At 33.7% G+C, this 20,402-nt stretch overlaps 1 protein-coding gene and 1 non-coding gene across 2 annotated transcripts; both read right to left on the bottom strand.

The window, feature by feature from the left end:
* Positions 1 to 5,826: 5,826 nt before the first annotated feature.
* LOC114162730 (callose synthase 5-like) lies at positions 5,827 to 19,804 on the bottom strand. The gene is made up of 42 exons (XM_028046693.1): positions 19,624 to 19,804; positions 19,316 to 19,416; positions 17,401 to 17,522; positions 17,201 to 17,297; positions 16,975 to 17,085; positions 16,763 to 16,891; positions 16,599 to 16,691; positions 16,328 to 16,419; positions 16,084 to 16,210; positions 15,818 to 15,955; positions 15,654 to 15,730; positions 15,465 to 15,543; positions 15,261 to 15,386; positions 15,063 to 15,177; positions 14,572 to 14,906; positions 14,283 to 14,335; positions 14,122 to 14,182; positions 13,954 to 14,035; positions 13,825 to 13,874; positions 13,635 to 13,721; positions 13,246 to 13,368; positions 13,068 to 13,159; positions 12,852 to 12,939; positions 12,615 to 12,775; positions 12,129 to 12,252; positions 11,931 to 12,025; positions 11,713 to 11,830; positions 11,450 to 11,601; positions 10,833 to 10,942; positions 10,625 to 10,750; positions 10,468 to 10,536; positions 10,064 to 10,253; positions 9,841 to 9,952; positions 9,640 to 9,759; positions 9,451 to 9,566; positions 9,286 to 9,369; positions 8,734 to 8,846; positions 8,375 to 8,604; positions 7,262 to 8,059; positions 6,668 to 6,718; positions 6,402 to 6,587; positions 5,827 to 6,294 (listed from the first exon to the last, which is right to left on the bottom strand). The coding sequence occupies exons 1-42, from the start codon at positions 19,802 to 19,804 to the stop codon at positions 6,058 to 6,060; spliced, it is 5,751 nt and encodes a 1,916-aa protein (XP_027902494.1). The 3' UTR covers positions 5,827 to 6,057.
* On the bottom strand, positions 10,461 to 10,539 carry LOC114164926. Its single transcript, XR_003599661.1, has one exon. It is a non-coding gene; the product is annotated as a small nucleolar RNA J33 (small nucleolar RNA).
* Positions 19,805 to 20,402: the final 598 nt, after the last annotated feature.

The raw sequence follows: 20,402 nt of genomic DNA, 5'->3' as shown, positions 1-20,402 counted from the left end.
TATTTTATTTTCCATGACTTTAAATTTTCTTGGAACGACATTTTATTTCACTATACATTAATTCTCTGATTTTAATTGTCCACTTGTGTTTACTCTTTTCAAAACCTAAATCCCCAAATTAATTTTAAATGGAATAATATTAAGGATTGAATACAATTTTGTCCTCTGATCGACTTAAGTTGTGCTCTATATTGTAAAATTTAGAGAAATTTAGTTTTATTTAAAACTGCTTATGACAGTGGTTATCACCTATGTTATTGTCCTAAAGAGTCTTAAAAATTGAAATTTTGATTAATCCTTGAATCTTGAAGACTTTGTTTTGTCCTTGCTTAGTGTAGAAGTTTAGTGGTTTAATGTGTGTCTCTTGCAGTTATTTAAGCTGTTAAAGAAGTGTTTAATAGGTTGTGCATATAGATATGTGATTAATATATCAAATCGACTGAATAACAACCAATCAACTACTTTTATTTACTTAAGTGAAATCAATCAATTGACGGTTGCTTTTAATCGATTTAATATATTAGTTAGTATAGCCTACATGATCTCTCTTTGTCTTTGAGATGAGTGACTTTTGAAAATTGAGAAAAACATTTTTGAAAAAGCTGTCACACACAATCTTGAAGAGAATCAGAGGTGCTACAATAAAGTTACTATGTGTGGTTTCTTGTAGTTGGAAGAGTCTCCAATGTGATCTTGATGAAAGATCTTCATTTAGCTAGGGAGAGCTAAGCATTCAGGTGTTGTATTATCCTATATTTTATTGTGTAGTTTGTGTTTGTATTGTGATTTCAGGTCTACCAGAAGGTGTTCTTGTTATGTGGTAAGTTTCTTCTTGTGTGAGTCAAGAAGGTTGTATTTAGTTATATTTTCTTTTCAAGAAGTTGTTTGTAAGGATCTTGTAATTCTTTGATAGCATAAAGCCAAACTCAGGTTGTTTTGGCTAACTAGATGTAACTCCTTGTGAGTGAACCAATAAAAATAAACTTAAATCTTTGTTAGAAAATCTATTATAATCAAGTGATCAAATATTAATTTTGGTTAGTTGACATTATCTTGATTAATCTGTGACATAAAGTTACTAAAATCTAAAACATGGTTGATGTGTGAAAAATAAATGAAAACATTTTTAATTTGTTGATCAATTGTTTTAAATCAGTTAAATGAGTGATAGTAGTCTAAGTTTCTTGGTCAATCAGAATCAACACAATAGTTTTTGAAAACTATTTTAATTGAACACTAGTTTTCACAAGCCAATTCAACACAACCCCTTATGGATAATTTTACTATTTATGGTTCTTCATTTTATGTTTAGGGAGTTATAGACAGTATTGACAATAACGCGCTAAATTTTGAAAAAATGTCATTTTATGGTGACTAAAGGTATGGTCTTAAGACAGCTATTTTTTAGAGAGGCATTAAGGTTGATAAAGTTAAACTTGATATGGTTACTTCTCTTTCTTAACTCGTGCTTTTGCGGGAAGTGTGTTCTTTTTTAGGTCATGCAGGATTTTATAAGAGATTTATATGAGATTTTAGTAAGATCGCCCTACCATTGTCCAACCTTCTTCAAAAAGATGTTTTCGTTTTAACCAATCATGTAGAGAGGCATGTGAGGAGTTAAACAAGAGACTTACAATTCTCCTATCATGCAACCTTATTGCGAACTTCCTTTTCATTTCATGCGTGTCTCTAACTATGCACTTAGTGTTGTTTTATTACAAAGAGTTGGTAAAATCCCTCATGTTATAGCTTATGCCTCTTGCACATATTACACAACCTAGGCTATTTATACCACCATTGAGAATGAGCTTTAGCTATTGTGTTTACAATAGATCAATTTCCTTTTTATTTTTATTTTTTTTGGCTCAACACTACTCTATTTTTACCATGAAACATTGAAATTCTTGTTGAAAAAGCCTGAAGTTAAACCCAGCTTAATCATAAGGATGCTTCTCCTTCAAGAGTTTGAGATAGTTACCAGAGATAGGAGTGGTGTAAAAATTCAGGTGCTAAATCATTTGAGCAGGATAAAGGGGACCATAGATTCATTTCCTATAAGAGATTATTTACCTAATGGTCATTTATTATTTTTGTACTTTTTACACTTTGCACCTTGGTTTACAAATATTGTTCATTATTTGTTGCATCTGTTGTAACTCCTTATTCATCTATGAGTCATATGTACGAGTGATGCAACATGTTATGTTTGGGATTATCCACATCTATGGCGATTTTATAGTGATTGTATTCTTGACAATGAGTTTTAGACTATTCTTTATTTTTGCCATTCCACACATGTATGAGGTCACTTTGGTCCATAGAAGACAACAAAGAGAGTATTGGAGGGTGGATTCTATTAACCGACCATTCTCAGAGATACGTATCATATAACCACCATTCTCAGAGCGTGAAGGACTATTACCGATAGACATGAGATGTCCCAATAACACATTATTTTTTGTGAGATTTTTTTGTGTATGGTGTTGTTTATGTGTTGTTTATATAAGTGATCAGGAGAGTCATTCTTGTAACAAGACTATAAAATATATGCTCCAAAATTATTAGGCTACAACCCAAACTAATGGACAAGTTGATGTTCTTAATAGAGAAATTAGGAAGATGTATCAAAAATTGGCTCACCCTAATAGGAAAGATTGGAGCAAGATGCTAGATGACCGATCTCAAAAAACAGCTTACCAGACACCATTAAGCATGTCCCCATTTCTTGTAGTTTTGGTAAAACATGCCACCTTTTATTGGAGTTTGGGTGTCATGCTTATTGGATAATGAAGAGTTGTAACTTGGCACTTGATCAAACTAGTACAAAGAGGAAGCTTTAATTACATAAGCTTAATGAGATTTTCGTGATGAACTATGAGAACTCTAAGATCTATAAAGAAAAAGTGAGAAAATTCCATGATAATAAGATCTTGAGGAAAGAGTTCCTTGTGAGTTAGAACATGTTATTTTTTAACTCTAACTTAAAGCTCGTTGTTGGTAAGCTTTCTCTTAGATGGGATCAAACTTTTTTTATTAGTGTGTTTTTTTTTCATGGTGTAGTTGAGATAAAAGACGAGGATATTGGTAAATTTTTCAAGATTAATCGCCACCTGTTGAAGTTGTTCTAGAGAGCATACTTATAGGTGAGGCCTAGGTGTTGATGCAAAGATCTTTGATGGAGGTCGACCAAGTTGATAATGGCTAACTTTTTTTTAGTTTTATTCTACCTTCTTTTATTTTTTATTTTATTTTTGTTTTTATTTGATTAGGGTTGTTTTGTTGGCTTAGTTTTCTCTTTGTAGTACATTCTCATATTGATGATAATGTTTGATTCAAGTGCAAGGGAGTGCATCGTTATTACCAATTAGGATTTTCATTGTTTTAGCATATTTTTCACTAGATTCCTATATTTTTAAAACTTTTGTAAGCAATCTTAGTTTCATCATTCTTAGAAGTTTCAAGCATGATAGATCTATTTCTTACATTTTAGCATATTAAGTTTTCCATGATAATTAGTTCGTGTATCATTTTTGGTAAAAATATACATTAGTAAGATTTGAGTATTTTTTTTCTTTCTTATGTGATTCACTCATGTTTGTAAGTATTCTCGAACTTGACTTTATTCTTTTTTATACTACTTGTTCACATGCATATGGATATTATTTAGAGTTTCTTTAATTTTCAACTACATAATCAACTTGATCTACGTTACATTGATTCTAATTGTACCTTCAAGCCTTATCTACTAACCCTTTTCTTAATGCTTTTGTCGTCCTCTATGGCCGAATTAGGTGGAGTCAACCCTGGTTGAATTCGATCAAATCGACCTTGATCGAAATTTTGGCAAAATATGACCTAGTTAACACTGAGATAAATTTGGCCGAGACGACTTCGTCTGAATTCGGCCAAATTTGGCCAAGTTGACCCTAACCAAAATTCAGAAAAATTTGGTTAAGTCAACATCGACAGAAATTTTGCCCAATGTGACCAAGTTGGCCTTGACAAAAAATTGACCGAATTCACCCTAGTCGAAATTTTCCAAAATTTAGCTAAGTCAACCCTAGTCGAAATTTGGCCAAATCGATCGCGATTGAAATTCAGCTAAATAGACCTAGACGAAATTCGACTAAGTTGACCTGTCCGAATTCCACCGAGTCGTCCCTAAGTAAAATTGGCCGAATGTGGCAAAGTTGGCATGACTAAAATTCAACCAAATTTGGCCAAATCGACCTTGGCCGAATTCGGCCAAGTCCACCCTTACCTAAATTGGTCAAATTGGACTGAGTTTACGCCAGCCAAAATTTGGCCGAAGTCGGTCTAGTTAGTTCCATCAAAATTTGACTGAATTTAAATATTTTAAGTTGACTATTATATTTTTTAAATTTAATTTCAAAATTGTATATATTAAAATAAATATTGTTAAAATGAAATTTTATCTAATAAGAAAAATTCAATTATTTTATCCAAATAAGAAACTCAAGTATAAGGTATTCCAATTACTCTATTCAAAACAAGTAATTTAGAAATTGATGAGAATTCAATCGTAAGAATTTCAAATGCAATACATTTCAATTTCTTAGAATTATTAAAATACTTTATCTAAATACATTGAGTTTTTTTTCATTTGATGAATTGAGGTTTTGATGCATTGTGAGTTTATTGGAAGTAGATTAAAAAAGACAAAAAACACAAGAAAATGAGAAAAATTGAAACGTATGTGGTTTGAGATGAAAAAACAATGAAAAATGGATGAAAGGAAAAAAAAATGAATGTTGGATTTTAGCTTCATGATAGATAGCTTTCTACTTATTTTAACTCATTTCCCTTTGGTCTTCTTCCTTCTTTGGTTTATAGTTTTGTGCTCCTTCTTTTAGTCTCCTTTACCTCGATAACATTACAAGCTTATGAAAAGTCCTTTGAATCTTTAGTTGTATGTATTTCAAGTAGAGTAAAAAAAAAGACTTGTCAAGCCTAGAGTAATGCTTACTTTTCATTTTGTGCCTTTGAGTGTAAACATTTTAAACACTTCATAGAAGAGTGGTACATGTTTGAAATTCATGATTTAATTCAATTGTAATTCTTGTTTACATTTATATTTTGAAATAGAGTTTTTATTGTCTTGATTCTTTAATACTTTGGATATATGACTTATTTTTCCTTTTTCTCACCACATTCTCCTTTTAGGATCCATTTGAGAAATTTGATTTCTAGTTTTCATTTCTTATTTGAATTTTTAAGTGTTCATATTTCATTTTCTTAATCTTTTGCTTTTGTTTGGAAGGGAAAAAAATTAAAGTGTAAGTAAATTTGATAAGACGTATTTTGCTAATTGTTCTGACCATAATTGTTTTTTAGATATTATTTTTGGTTAATTTGAGTTATGTTGGATTCTACGTTTATAGGGATTTAAAATTGGCGTATGGTTTGTTGGATTGGAATTCTTTACTGTTTTTTATGATTTTTTTGAAGGTGATACAGATTTATTAAAACTTCGTAAAAGAAACCATGCTGATTAGATTTTGTTTGTATTAACTTGAATTTTTATAGTTAGACTTATGAATTTAATTTGCGTCCACATTAAACTCATATTTGCTTTAGCTTTTAGAGCATTTAAATGGCCTAGTGTGCTTTAAACTAATACACACGTAAATTATTTATATTAAGTTTTAGAATTTAAAAATAGTCTCTTCATCTTCTTTTTTTCTCTGAATTTTGTTTTTGAGTTTTCGTCCTCTTCTTTTCTATTTTTTTTTTGTTCATCATCCATAGATAATTAAATGTTGAGGATCAATTAACGAGTCAAATATCAAGCAAGTCGCACTAAGTTTGCACCAGTCACTTTTTTTATTGGAGTTTGTTCCGCTAGCTCTTCACTAATGTGAGTTTTGGTCTTTGTGAGTGTATACAAATATTTTATGACGAAGTCGGAGAATTCTTCCACTAACAAAGATGCAGAGCCAGATTTAGGAATTTGATAGACACAGTCCATAAAAAAAAATAGCCTTGAAATTCATCCTAGTGTGCCTCCGACTGTAACAAAGAGCTAAAGGGTTTGATTCAGTTCTTCTTATCCTTCTTGCCGCCGGCCAGAATGCGCTGGATCTGAAGCCCTCGACTGAAAGCTTGGTTAAACAGCAGCCTAGTTTGGAATTCTGAAACAAATGGGAACCATGCCAATATGGCCACCGGAGCAAAAATAAGCACTCCCATCAAGTATTCGTACCCTCTTGCTAAAGCTTTCACTGACCCCCACATTCCAATTCCCTTCACCAATGGTCTGCATGCTTGTGCTATCTGCACAATCAGAAACAACCCATTTTACACTCTTTTTTTTTTTTTTTACACTTTTTATACATCACTTGTAATATAATATTTAATATTTAAGACCTCTAAGCACGAACCTGAATAAGTGCCCATCCTGTTGGCAAAAAGGCTAGGAGGCTCGCAAATATGTCTCCAACTGTGAGGCTTAGCAGAGTAAACATTAAACTTAGAACAACAACGGCTCCCATGAACAGAAACAATTTGACAAGACGAAACATCAACTGGAAGTCTGCGCTGAACTGCTTTCTACCCATGGACACAATCTGCAGTTCAATTGTCACAAATTAAAAACATCATTTTAAAGTTCTTGCAGAAAGAACTTTTTTTATCACATTATACCAACCTTAAGGATAATCATGACAGCTACCATCACTATCCAGGACAAAGCATAAACCTGAAGAGAAAAATTAAGTCAGAAAACTTCTCTCTCTCTCTCTCTCTCTCTTTACATTATATATATATATATATATAGTCATTTCTATTATTATTTTTATTCTATAGTCTTGGCAGAGGGGAGAGGAGATAGTGATCTGTAATGTCATCATGGTATTTAGAAGAGGGCTAAATTCTCCTATATTAAAGGGATTGTGATAAGAATCTGAGTATTATGATTAGTTTGAAGTTCTACATAGAATAGAACGTTAAGTGGTGTATTTAAGTACTGAATTCTCACTTTTAAAAGCTAGTTTTAGAGGTGACTACCAAATACTTGAATATTAGTCAATTTGTAGCTGAGACGTTGGTTCTCAAGGATATTCGCTAGCTTTTGGTAGTTGGTTACCCAATATTACTTTGTCTCATCCGAGTTAACAACACTTCACTCACCCTCAATTACCGGAGTTAGTAATATAGACATTGGTGCTAAATAAGTTAAACCCTGTTGTGCGGTTCCAGACATGAAAACATAAAATGAAATCAAATTAGCAAGCACAATTACCAAGATGCTCTTGTTCCCTCTGGCTACATTGAGATGATACACAATTCCATATTGATAGACAAAGAAACGCAGGTCAAGAATAATCTCACATATCCGCCCCAGACACCCAGTGTTCTGCAGATGTTCCTGTTCTTCATTCCACCATGATTCCCAACTCTTGTTTGAAGGAACACCAATACCACCTCGAATACTTATCCACTTCTGCCAATCATCCCAGTCCTCAACTATCTTCTGCCATTCAAACCCTGATGGATTGAAAAGGAAAGGTGAAAACAAGAATGAGCAGACCAAAAACCACATTGACCACGACAGAAGGCCATATGCTGTTGAATCTGGTGCGGCTGATCCATAAATCCAATAACATATAAGCAAAATTGCGAGCTCAATCCCTTTAACAAAGTGACTTCTAGAGTACATCCTGTAATTTTCAGCAAATTTCTCATGGCGAACAACAAAACCACGGCCAGTTGCTCTATACTTTGCCCCTCCATGCAGAAGAGTGCGCCCAAAATAGTGCAGCTTTGTCCCTAGGGAGAAAGTGAAGAAAACAGGTGCTAGCTGCAACTGCATTATTATGAGATCCCCTATAGCAGTTCTGAACCCTCTCTCTAGTCCAATTTCCATGAACATGGGCAAAGTCATTACGACTCCTATTTGAACAAGGGACTGGGAAGCTAATGCTGCCTTTAGCGGTTCATTTCCCTTTCTCTTAGCCAACTTTACTATTGCAGCCTCAAATCCACTCAAAGACAGGTATAGTTTACCATATAGGAATGCATAACATGTGAGGACCACAATCTACGAATAAAAAAGAAAGATTTACTGCCATATGCAGAATTGCAAATCAAGAAAAGGAAAAACAAAGACATTTAAATAGATATATAGCTAAGACAAACTAAATAGCTTCCCTTAAATATCGACTTGTCAGTTCTCACTGTAACAATACTCAGTCAGGTTTTCATGATTTAGTGTTCGTGTGATAAGAGATTAATTTCCACATACATTGATCATATTAGGATTGATTTGTTTTTAAATACACAGTTAGTGTTAGTTTAATTTTAATGTCAAAACCAAGTACTGTTTTTGTAATATCCTAAATGCATAAGCCATTACCATTGAACTTATATAAAATCCAATGGTTGTGAAATAGCATGATAGCATTCGGAAAAAGTCAAAACGATGTCCCAGTCTGTAGATATCTCTGCTTAGTGTCTGTTCTCCGTTACCACAAGCCACTTTTGCTTCAAAAAGTGAGATTTGATTGAGCCCAACATCTCTACCCTTTCCGCATTGGATGTATTCATGATGAGTGACATTTCCGCGTCTTAGTATGGAGTTGAATCCTGCATAGGCAAAAGCATATGATGCAGCGTACCAAAAAAGCACATGATACAATGTACCAAAAACAATATATGATGCCGAAAAGGAAATATCAAATGTCAGTACAAAGAAAGATGTTTCAAGAATGGTACCAGCAAAAATATCCTCGCTCAAATTGATGCCACATGAAGCCTTGCTAAATCCTCCTCGAGTTATGTGGAAAATTCTATCAAAAACATCTGGGTGACCGTAGTGGAATCGCACCCTAGAATTGAAGAAATCTAGTATAAGCCACAAAATTATCCTCCGTATTCATTCTAATAATTGTCTTGCAACAATAGCAGAAAAGATGCCAAAGTGAAATTTGAGAGTTCACTAATTATTGTCTCCGAAAATTGAAACGTGGGGCTATGACACTCAAACAAGAGAAAAATAGAGGGGAGAAGGAAGAAATAAGCAAAACTCGTAAAAGTATCATTTGAATAATACTTAACTAAGTAAACATTTATATTACATGTATTTCCCTTCAAAATAAAATCACTGTTTTTTCTTTTTTTTAGGTCAGCAGAAAATAAAATCACTGCTTTAACTAGGTGAGATAATGTATTAGCCAATTGTTCTGCGGGAGGTTACTGATTTATTCTAGAAGTTAAACAGGTACTTACTACTCAACGATGTCATTAAATCACTAGAGAGAAACTTACTTCAGTGGTCTTGCAAGAACTCTTTGACCAATTGTGACAAAGCTGGTTTCTTGATTTGACATAAACCAGGCCAAGGAAGAGACACTGTAGCAAGTGATAAAATTAAGCAATATGGTAACTTAACATGATAGAATGCTCACTGTATGTGAATAAAATTCTTCTGACCTGCCAGTAAAGATGTGTTCACGTACACCTAATATTGTAGGCCGCCGCACCCCATGATCTTCATTAAACTCTTCCAAAAGGTTGCGCATTTTTAAAGCTTCTTCCAAGTAATTATCCTAAGAAAATTGCACCGAATCAACAGGTCAAAGTTTAAACGTTTTTCACTTACAAAATGTTTATAATTTTTACCTGGTTCATGTCAATAGTCTGAAGAGCTTCGCCTCTTGTAAAAATGATGGCATGATTTTGATTTTCAGGCTTCCCTTCCCCTATCTTTGCTGGACCCGGTAGTTTAATTCGAAATATTTCCTTCAGAAAAAATAATAAAACCATCATTTCTATGTTAATCACAAATTAATTAAATTACATCCTGAATCGTTATGCATTTACTTGGTCAAGATTGTCCACAGCTTTGATTAGTACAGAGTAATAAACTTTCTGAACTCTCCCTCCCTCTCGTTCTTCAACTTCATCAATGTAAGCCACACGAAGTGAGGGATTGCTACAAATGAAGAACCCGATATTATATTCTTAAATCAGGCGGACTTCAGAAGCCAAAGGCAAACATAAATTTCATTTGAACTAAGTTCAATTCATGAATTGGAGAACATACTTAACCATCAAATTCAAAATGTCTGTCGCACGGCGATCTCCACTACGCTTCTGATTCCCATAGTTCTGACAGGTAGCGACGTATGTAAATTTCATGTCTGCAACGGCCTCTAAACTGGCATATAAGGACCTATGGCTCCTTTTATCTTCCTTGGACGGGACAGTAACAGCTTTATAACCATCAAGTATCTCTGCCCACAAGATAACATAAAACCTTAGAATCATCTATTCTTTGTAGATAACTACTTTTTTGTCTATCACCATGAAATAAACTTCATAAGTGATAGTTATGTTAAACCCTGCCCCTGGATTTGAAAAAATTATAGAACACAAGCTTGCCATTGCCACAGTAGCAAGCAAATAGACTAAGCTAAATAGCTTAGAATAGAAGAAAATCACATTTACCCTTTTCATTTGCCATATCAAGAAAAGCCTGAAGCTTAATAGCCCGCCGGTAGTACATCATTCCCCTAACTGCATTAATGAACACGTACAAGAGGGAAAATTTTAATCACCAAATCCTGTTTGTGGGGATGATGGAGAGGGTAGAAGTCACTGTCACCTGTCCTGCTAAGAGTTTGTCCTCGTAACGAGGCCCAGTGACGTAGCTGTAGTATGTGTTCATCTTTCTCCCATATCTCACTATCTTTCTTACAACCAAGACGTTCCATGAAGTTGTTCCACTCATCTGGTAAGATAACTACAATTTAGCCAGTCCTTTTGCTACTAGCAAATTACAGTCAAGATATATAGTGATAGTTGTTACACACCAGGGTAGATCTTTTGCAGGTAATATATGATTGACACGCCATCTTCATTTTCCACCTCAAGATCATTCTTTGAGTAGACAGTCTCTTCACTGTAGTATGGAGTTAAGACACTGCAAACAAAAAGCAAAATGTTATTTATAAGCTCAAAACAACTTCAGAACACATCCGATTCAACACCAATGCATCCCAAAATGCTTTACAAGTAAAATATACAATAAAGCATGAAAAGATAATTTGTGTAATAAGAATTACGAGATTAACCCTGATGATCACAAATTCTCTAAACACTGGAAGGATTTAAATATTCAATATGAAAGTTAGCAGAAAGGATGATCTTCCTGCAATTTATTATACATCACATGACATTTGCATACATCATAATGGCCACAAGTTCTGTACAAAAACAAAGCATCAGACCTTATTGGAAATGGATTCTATTTCAAGGGAACTAATGTCTAGATAGATGAATAGACCGATAGTGACTTATTATTTTCCTAGGGAGTTACATTTATTTTTTTATTGCTCTTAAGTGCAACTCATTTTAAAATTATTAAAATACTCACGCTGCTGAGTGGTTCTGCACTCAAGCATTTCACCAAATCCAGTCTTCAACTAACCTGAAGGATAGCATTTTTCGAACTCGTGGAGCACGTGGCATATCCATGAACAATGAATTGGTAAAGAATGCAATCCTTCTGCGTGCTTCAAGGTTTGTTGGAACCTCAATGGCAGATTCCTTCACCGTCAAAAGTAAATAAAGACGTCTAATCTGAAAATCCAAAATTATTCGGAAGTCACAGAAGTATCTGAGAAGTTAATAATAACGGAAACTGTAAACGATAATAGTAATATAATAATGATAATAATAATACATTATTACCTGTTCGTCCCATTGTGCTGTAACTACAGGAGGGAATAATACAGCTGGTTTTGAATCTGTACCAGCAAAAAGTTGCCTTCCAGTATCCTTACTACTATGGTAAAGTTCTGCTAATTCACTGATGAACAACACAATATGAAAAACACACATTATTGTTATTAATGGACGAAACATGCGAATTATTATATTCCAAATTCAGTGCAGTCAAGTTAACCAACCTGTTCTCATTTACCACCATATCACGTGTAAAAACTTCTAACATATCTTGCAATAAGACCACCACTGCACCTTGCTTGGATTCATCTGCATCTTTCTGTAATCAGAAAACGATAAGTAAGCATACAAGCAAGATAGTTATAAGCAACCCTTTAAGACAACAAAGGTTTTGTATGATTAGTTTTCTTTATACAACTCACCAAGATTTCCACAAGCTCCACAAACTTCTTACAAAGGGAAGGCAGAAACCCCATTCGGAAATTTGTCAGAAGTGTATTCTTAAAGATGCTGTTTTCAACTTCCTTAATGATGACAGAGATTGTCCTGTTCCATCACAAAGAATTAAGCGTATTGATAATGACATACATTTTAATGGACTGAACCATATGTTCCTTAATTTATCTCGAATCAATTACCCAGACAGACAGTTAAAATACAAATAGATAAATAAATGAAAAGTATATGCACGTCAAACAAGACTAATTGCTTTCGTGAATTAGAAACAGTAAGAGCCAAATTTATAGTCTTCATGCAAAAAAACTTGGAAAAAGAAAGCTGGATAGAATGCTACACAAAAAAAAAAAAAAAATGGTCGGATCATTTATAATCTTAAATTGATAATGCTTCTTGTATGAACTGTAAACGAAAATGGACAAACATCTATAGGGACAGATACTAAAAGCTACCTCGTTTCAGCTTCTCCTACAATCAAAGCATGCAGGATGTTTTTAAATGATTCATAGCATTCAATTACAGCACACTTCATATATTCATCTGCACATATGCGTTTCCAAAGATCGGAGTCCTTTCCTCGAAATTGAGCTGCCATGTCCAGTGCTATAGGAATCTGCAAATGTAGACAGTGAGCCAATTAAATTAACTGGTAACTAACACAAGCATATTAAAACTTGAATTACACAGACCTTGCTTGCAAGCAGAAAAGGTGGCCACTGAATTGTTTTCAAGCTTGGATCTGATGAGTATGGAACCATCAAAAGATCCATCTCCCTGGAGTGATACAATCATAGTTTAGTCCTTAGTAGGTGATGAGTCACAAATCAAAATAAGTAGAAAGAATAGAAGATAGGATTCAGGACAAATAAAGGTAATTAAAGAGTTTTGTTCCATGGCCTTTCCTATCACTTATGATATCTTCCTCACGGAAACTACAGATAACTTCATTCCATAACTGAGCAAATTTAGCTGCTTCACTCGTTCTGCTTGCAGAAATCTATACAAACACGGAAACATAAATGGAGATAAATAGTTATATTTAGTTTACTGTAGTTAGCAGAAAAGTAAAAATGTGATAGAAACCTCGTCAAATCGCTTCGATAAAGAAAATTTCTTCTTCTGCTTCTTGTCAGTAGGAACCAAGTATGCGTTGAATGCACCAGGTAATGACTGGAACCGCGATCTCAGCATGGTCAGAGTGCGTATCTGTGTAAGCAAATTGATAACAGCATTAACTGGTCGGTAAAACATTGTAATTTGAAGTATTATATGTATTTTATTCCGTGACTTTTCCATTGTCAAGTTCTTCCGGAAAATGAAAAGGGAGTTCAAGTGTATTTACTCTCTGGAAACTTCAAGATTTCATAAAGTTTTTTTTTATGCATACATGTTTTCAAAAGTAAAGAAAGTCAATAAAATAGCTAATTGGCAACTTCTCCATGGATATATAAATATGAAATATTGACAGTAACCTCTCCTAGACGATCGAAGGCTCCAATAACACCACCGCAAATAGTTGAAAAGATGGAATACCAAATTTGAGTGTCCATGAAATAAACCTGCATTTAAAATGTAACCTGAGATGTTTACACTGAAAAATTTATCCCGAACAAACGAAAAATGGATATACGTGAGTATAACCACGAAATATAGCATACGCACCATAAGTACAGGGGCCCATAGTGCAATAACTGCACCATAGTTATTTTGAGCTGCGTAGACCAGAAATACTAGATCAATAAAATTAACAGGAAGTTGCTATGGACTCATAAGAAATGTGAAGAAAACTACCTTCAGGGAAGAATTCATGCCAAGCATAATCAACATGCCGAATACTCATTATGTCCTTAGTTGGCTGAACCAGAGGTTTGATCTGAAGAAAGAACAGTTATAAAGAGGCTCAACAAATTCACAAGACATAAATAAAAAAATAACAACTACAACCGTTGTAATAATTACCTCTACAAAAAAGCTGAATGAAAATTTAGCAGCCAAAAGAATCACCCAAAAAATAGTGTATCTGAAATTTTAAAAGAAATAGATGATGAAACAATTTCGAACAAATTACAGGAGCACAAACCTTAAGTAACTTGGATAACATAGTATTCTTCAAAACTCACTTTAGAAGAGCAAATTGACTCTCATGCATTCCTCTTCCCACATATATTCTTGGCTGCATGATGATTATCAATTTAAGTTAGAAATTTAGTCAATGATTCAAAAAAATTGCTTCCAACTGATTTCTATAATAAGGTGGGTATATGCATTAATTTCAACATTGAAACAATAAAGTACATTGAAACAATTAAGTGCATTGAAACAAGTATCACACCACTAGAATAATTTCAATTTATAATGAAGAGAATTAGTTAAATCCGAAGTGAATATCAAATCCGAAGACAAAAGTACCTGTGACCACCATAAGAGAAATCTAACTATGTGCCAGTCTGAGTTTTCAATCCAACGCCTAAGCATTGGGAAAAGAAAGAGAACAGCTGCTAGTAAATTTGGAAGCAGATAAACTGCAACTGCAAACATATAAAATGGTGGAATCCCCTTTATACTATCAAGAAAGGAAAGCATATCCTTCATAAAGTTAGGGGCATCCTCGAAGGAATGCACATAGAAGAGTGGAAGAGCAATAACCCAAAAAAGGCTAACAACGACTTTGAGACAACTTCGTAGGACATCAGTGAATCTCCAACGATGATAGCCAGGAAAGTTCAAAGCCAGGTCCAAGATACCTAAATCAAAATAAAAATGAACAAATGCGATGTCACTTCTTCAACTACTAGCTTAAACAAAAACCAGCAAAAAAAAAAAAAAAAACTACTGAAACTAGTGGTTCTGGTTAATAGTATGATAAATTATACAGAGAAACTTGAGTCAATGTATCATACTTTGAAGCAAGCGCAGAATGGCTGCTGTGATGAATATGCTAGAGAGCTTATATAAGACCTCTTTCTGAAAGATATCCAACAATGAAATCCCTTCCCAGGCAATAATGAACATCATCTGTAATAAGAATGTTATGATATTTTCAGACCAACAATCAAGGACATGATGACATAATCCCTTCTTCTGTTCAAAACAAATACCTGCAAAACTAGCAGATAGAAGGTCCAAAGACGATCAAAGCTGCGGAAGATGTTCCAGAATGATCGGGTCTCAACAAAATTTGTTTTGCCAGTTCTTCCAGATGTTTTTTGAACACCCTTTCTTCCCTGATATAAAATTCATTTAAGTATTAGACTAAATAAATATCTTGCATTCAGGCAAGTGACTCCTAAGAGAATGAATACCTGTGTCATATTAAATGTTGATCTAAAAAATTCACCATCATCACGCATTGGCCATCCCAGAGAAAAGCAATCTGGTGACCTGAAACGAAATGCAGCCCAAGTTAAAACAACAAAGGCAATAACTGAAAGATGAAAGATGCGAAAGGAAGTCAGTTTCAATATTAAATAAAATCCAAAAGGCAAACGAACCAGAAATATTCATTTAGATCATCATAGTTGCACCAGGCTGAGTGAGGAGCTGCTCCATGTTTGCTCTTCTTGGCTTCCTGTATTGATTAGCTTGATAGTAACTTATCACCGAGAAGAAAAAGTACCTCAAATAAGTTGACGATCCAATATCAGAAAAACCATACCTTTTCTATTACTCGGTATATAGGAGTTATAACCTTGCGCAAGAATGCCTCATCACCACCACCATAGGAAGGTTTGATGTTTTCACCAGTAACAATGCTTACATTTCCAGCCAATAAACCATGAAGTTCATACGCCATCTAAAGTTATAGTTGACTATTATTAGTACGTGCAGAAAAATAACTAACAAATAAAATAAAAACGTTACAGTTCACAGCAAACACATTCTGGCAAAAGATATTGTAACACTTGAAAAATATGTACCCACATTATGAAATATGTAGCAAAGACACTCTGGCATGAAGCGAACATTGGATGCTTCACCCCATATGAGAAGATACAAGCCCATATAAAGTAACTTTCTTTGTTGTATCTCTTGACGACCTTGAGGGTATCTGCATGAAAGAATACCATAGCCACTTTAGCATTAATATTTTCAGTCCTATCATATTAAGAATATGATAGGAAAAGGTAGGAAATTGTTTGGTAAAGGAGAAATTGTTATATCTTACCGTAAGCTATGTCTTCGTCCCAAAAATTTGCACCACATTCTGTAATTCTTAAACAGTTTATTCATCACTGCATCAATGGCGCGATCATCAAGCTGCAGTTGTTTAAGAAAATAAAAAAATACAGTGAAATTTAGCTAAGGCTCAAGAGCAAAGCTGGCTACCCTATAACTAAATGAAATTTTGATAGGAGTTCTCTTTATTTCTGGTTTATCTCTATTAAACCTATAAATGATTGGCTAAGTACAAGAAGATGCAATATATAGTTACATACCTTGCTAAGGGGATCAGGTTTGGGGTTTAGCCTTATGTGAGCATTAGCAAGAAGTAGAATTAAATGCTCTCTCTGGTTCCTGACATTGTCCCTCTGAACCAAAATAAACCAAAAAGATTAACAAATTCGGGGCTATAAAAAAGAAGAATCAAGTCATAACATACCTGGAACCCAAACATTGCTCTAAGCCAATCAAGCAGATCCAAATCACCATTTATCTGCCTTTGTTGCTCAAATGAAGTTGGCCAATTCAGGCCATGAGTATTCCAGAATGCCGAAACAGCTGCCTTAATCTAAAACGCATAAAGATAACCACAGAATTCAGTAAAGCTAAACAAAATACAAACTCTAAACATCATCGCGGCAGAAGGGATACCTCTTCAAGCTGCATGATAGGCTGAGAAGCCCCTGCTGAGTCCAACGGAAGAATGTTGAAAGGTGCATATATCTCCGTCTTTTCCTGGACATCTCTAGCAGCAGCAATGATCTGAATGCATAAAACTTACTCCTGTCATTTACACCCTTCCAATAAAACTTATACGGCAAGCTACTTCTGTCACAAGATGAAAATGAAAATATACTGTGCATTAATCAAGACAGACCTCAGGAGCTACTTCTTCGACCTTCTCGGTCTTGTTAACTGCACAAAGAACTTCAAAAAGCACCCCAGCGGTCTGGTAAGCTTTCCCGAGCTGTGCTCTAATGATGAAAATAAAAAACGGAGAGATACAGAGGAATGTTAAGTATGGAGGCGATGTCCTTATCTTAACGAGACATAAAGCTTAAAGAGCGTGTAGTGTACCTGTCTGCTCGTTCTCCTTGGTCAAGAGCTCTGACATAATGCTCATAGTATTGCTGATAATAAGCCTGGATTTCCCTTGCATCTGTCTTCTTAACTCGAAGGGCAAGACTGTGTGCATTGTCCTAGAGTCAAGAAATCATGTGAGAGAAGCTCGAGTAGAAAATAATAATAATAATAATAATAATAATAATATTATTATTATTAGTTATGCGGTGCTTAGTTCACCTCCAGAGTTTCATATTTCTTTTTCTACTTCTTATTTATCTATACTTCTAATTTAATTTTAAAACATATTTATTTATTTATCATATAAAAGAATAATGATAATGATAAATAATAATGACTTTGATTTTATCCCAACTCATTTAAAAGTATAAAAAATAGTCACAAACTTCCACGTTAAATGAGAAACTAACTAAGAATAAGAATAAGAATAATAATAATAATAACAGATTTATGTTAAAAAGAAATAAGTAATAATTATTTATACACGTGAATATATTCTTGTTTTAGTAACTGCAATAATGTGGACATCACTAAAATACAAGAATTAAACTTTGAAATAAGCAATTAAGAGAGACAAGTCAATTTTGGTAGCATGACATGCATGTATATTTGACATCAAGTTTTTTTAGCTATTACTATTAATTTTAATCTAAGTATACTAGTAATATAAAAATTTACTGTAACAAGTTAAGTATGTGAGATAAACCAATTATATTTCATAATAAATACTTTAAAAATAATACTTAAATTGATTTTATAAGTTGATAGTTTAAATAACCTAGAACATCTACAATACATACATATGGTTACTCAAGTAAACTACTTATCTTAATTTTGTAAGTCTTACAATCACAGATATAGATGTAAGCATTCTATTAGAATTACTTCAATACGCAGGGCTTTAAATTAAGTGTATAACCTAATTTAGTATATCTTATAACTCAAGATTAATACTTAAAATATTAATTTTTCTCGCTCAAAGTATGTTATTATATATAAACCATTTTTTTAGACAAATAATTATATCTATATAAGTAATTTCACAATATTTTTCTGACAATAAAAGTTGTTAAACAATAACTTTATTCTAACAAACTATATATGATTTGTAAAAGTAAAACTATTGTTTCTATAACTCTTTGGTTTGTTATAAGTTAATCTCTTAAATTGTGTGAGATAAGTGAAAAATATATATTTGGGATATCAATGATTTTTAAGATAGAAAAATAAGAAAAAGAATGAAATATGTTTATTTATAATTTAATTAAATTAGTATACATAAGTTAGTTTATAAAAGTTTTCTTGTTTACTTTTTTAAACTTTCATTCTTTAATTTGCATAAAATAATTTTAGTTTATAGAAAATTTATTTGTTTTCTTTTTCCTTCTAAAATTTTGTATGGAGATTTTTTTCTAAACAAATGCTTTGCTGAAAAACCTAAATAAGCGTTGGGATTTAGTTTGGTATATATATATATATATATATATATATATATATATATATATATATATATATATATATATATATATATATATATAGAGAGAGAGAGAGAGAGAGAGAGAGAGAGAGAGAGAGAGGTTGATAGATATTCAAGCGTGTTATATTTTATTGTAATACGATGAGAAATTCAGAATAATAAAGAAAGACTTTATTAAGTTTATTACAGATAAAGTACTTATTATGATAAATTTATTATTTGTAATGATTTATACTGTAATGGAGGCATGCGCTTTAAAATATAAGTTGTGGAAAATCCTTAGGATATAATTTCTTATTTTTTTTAAGTATTACTATTATTGCTTCAGAAAAAAGTCATACTGTTTCTTCAATATTCTGTTTTAAAAATGACGCCATATATTTTCTGACATGATAGTTGGAGACATGCGAGGGAAAAGAGTTAGTTACGTACCCTTTCCAATCGCTGCAACAGCAGCGTCTTAAACTGCCTCACACCACGTCCGCTGGAGCTCTGATCCAACCGGTGCGCCTTCTCGAAAGCATAGAACCGACCTTACAACAAACAACAAACCAATTTCAGCGATTCAGACAACTTTCTATAAGATTTCACTACAACAAATTTGCTAATAAATAAAACAATACACATTAGATGTAATAAATTATGAAGGAGATAATAAAAAATTATGGATGTACGAATTGCTGCGCAAGTCTTTCAGGCAAAACCGTGTCAAATACTGCTGAACATTGACGACAACATACATAGATAAGCAACCCTAGGGCGTTCGCTTTCGATCTCATTGGCGACTCGGAGAATCGGAGAAATGGAAGCGAGAGCAGACGGAACAACCTCATTGTCGAAAACCTCTGTGGAGAACGTCGTGGCGCCACTCCTTGACGGGCGCCGCGTCAGCGTGTACGGTGCCCCATCCAGACCGGGCATCGTTGTCCACCACCGCGACGCTCCCTACTTTACTTTGCTCTTTCTCCTCTGCTACAATATCACGTGAACAAAATTAACCGATTCATCATAAAAAAATAAAATAAAATAAAACGTATAAAATGAGAAGAAATTGAAGTGCAGTGGTGACGAAAACCTGGTAAGAGAGGAGAAAGGAGGTTTCCGATGAAGCTGAAGCGGGATGGTACTGATATAGGAAAAGGAGAAAGGAAAAAGAGAGAGAGGAAGAAGGAGATGACACGTGGCAGAGGGAGAAAGGGAAATGATTGGAAGAACAAGTTTTACGGAAGCAACACAAATGAATATGAGAAAGGAGGAAATTTATATAGGAAGATACTTTTGAATTAAGAAAGTCCCCTTTCTCTCTTCTCTTTTATTCAACCTGGGGTACACTGGAATCCTGCTATCTAGCGAATAATGTCATTACACTAACAAATATCACAGCTTGATGTGATGCGTTTCTGTTAAGGAGAAGTAAAATTTTTAGAAAGATGAATGATACACAGCAAAGCGAGAAACGTAACTACCAAACATTTGAAACTACCTTCACTACTATTGGGATGGCGGTTATCATGCTCTA

Source organism: Vigna unguiculata, chromosome 9 (genome assembly GCF_004118075.2).
Source record: "Vigna unguiculata cultivar IT97K-499-35 chromosome 9, ASM411807v1, whole genome shotgun sequence".
Lineage (NCBI taxonomy): Eukaryota > Viridiplantae > Streptophyta > Magnoliopsida > Fabales > Fabaceae > Vigna > Vigna unguiculata.
This window is presented reverse-complemented; position numbering and strand designations above follow the sequence as displayed.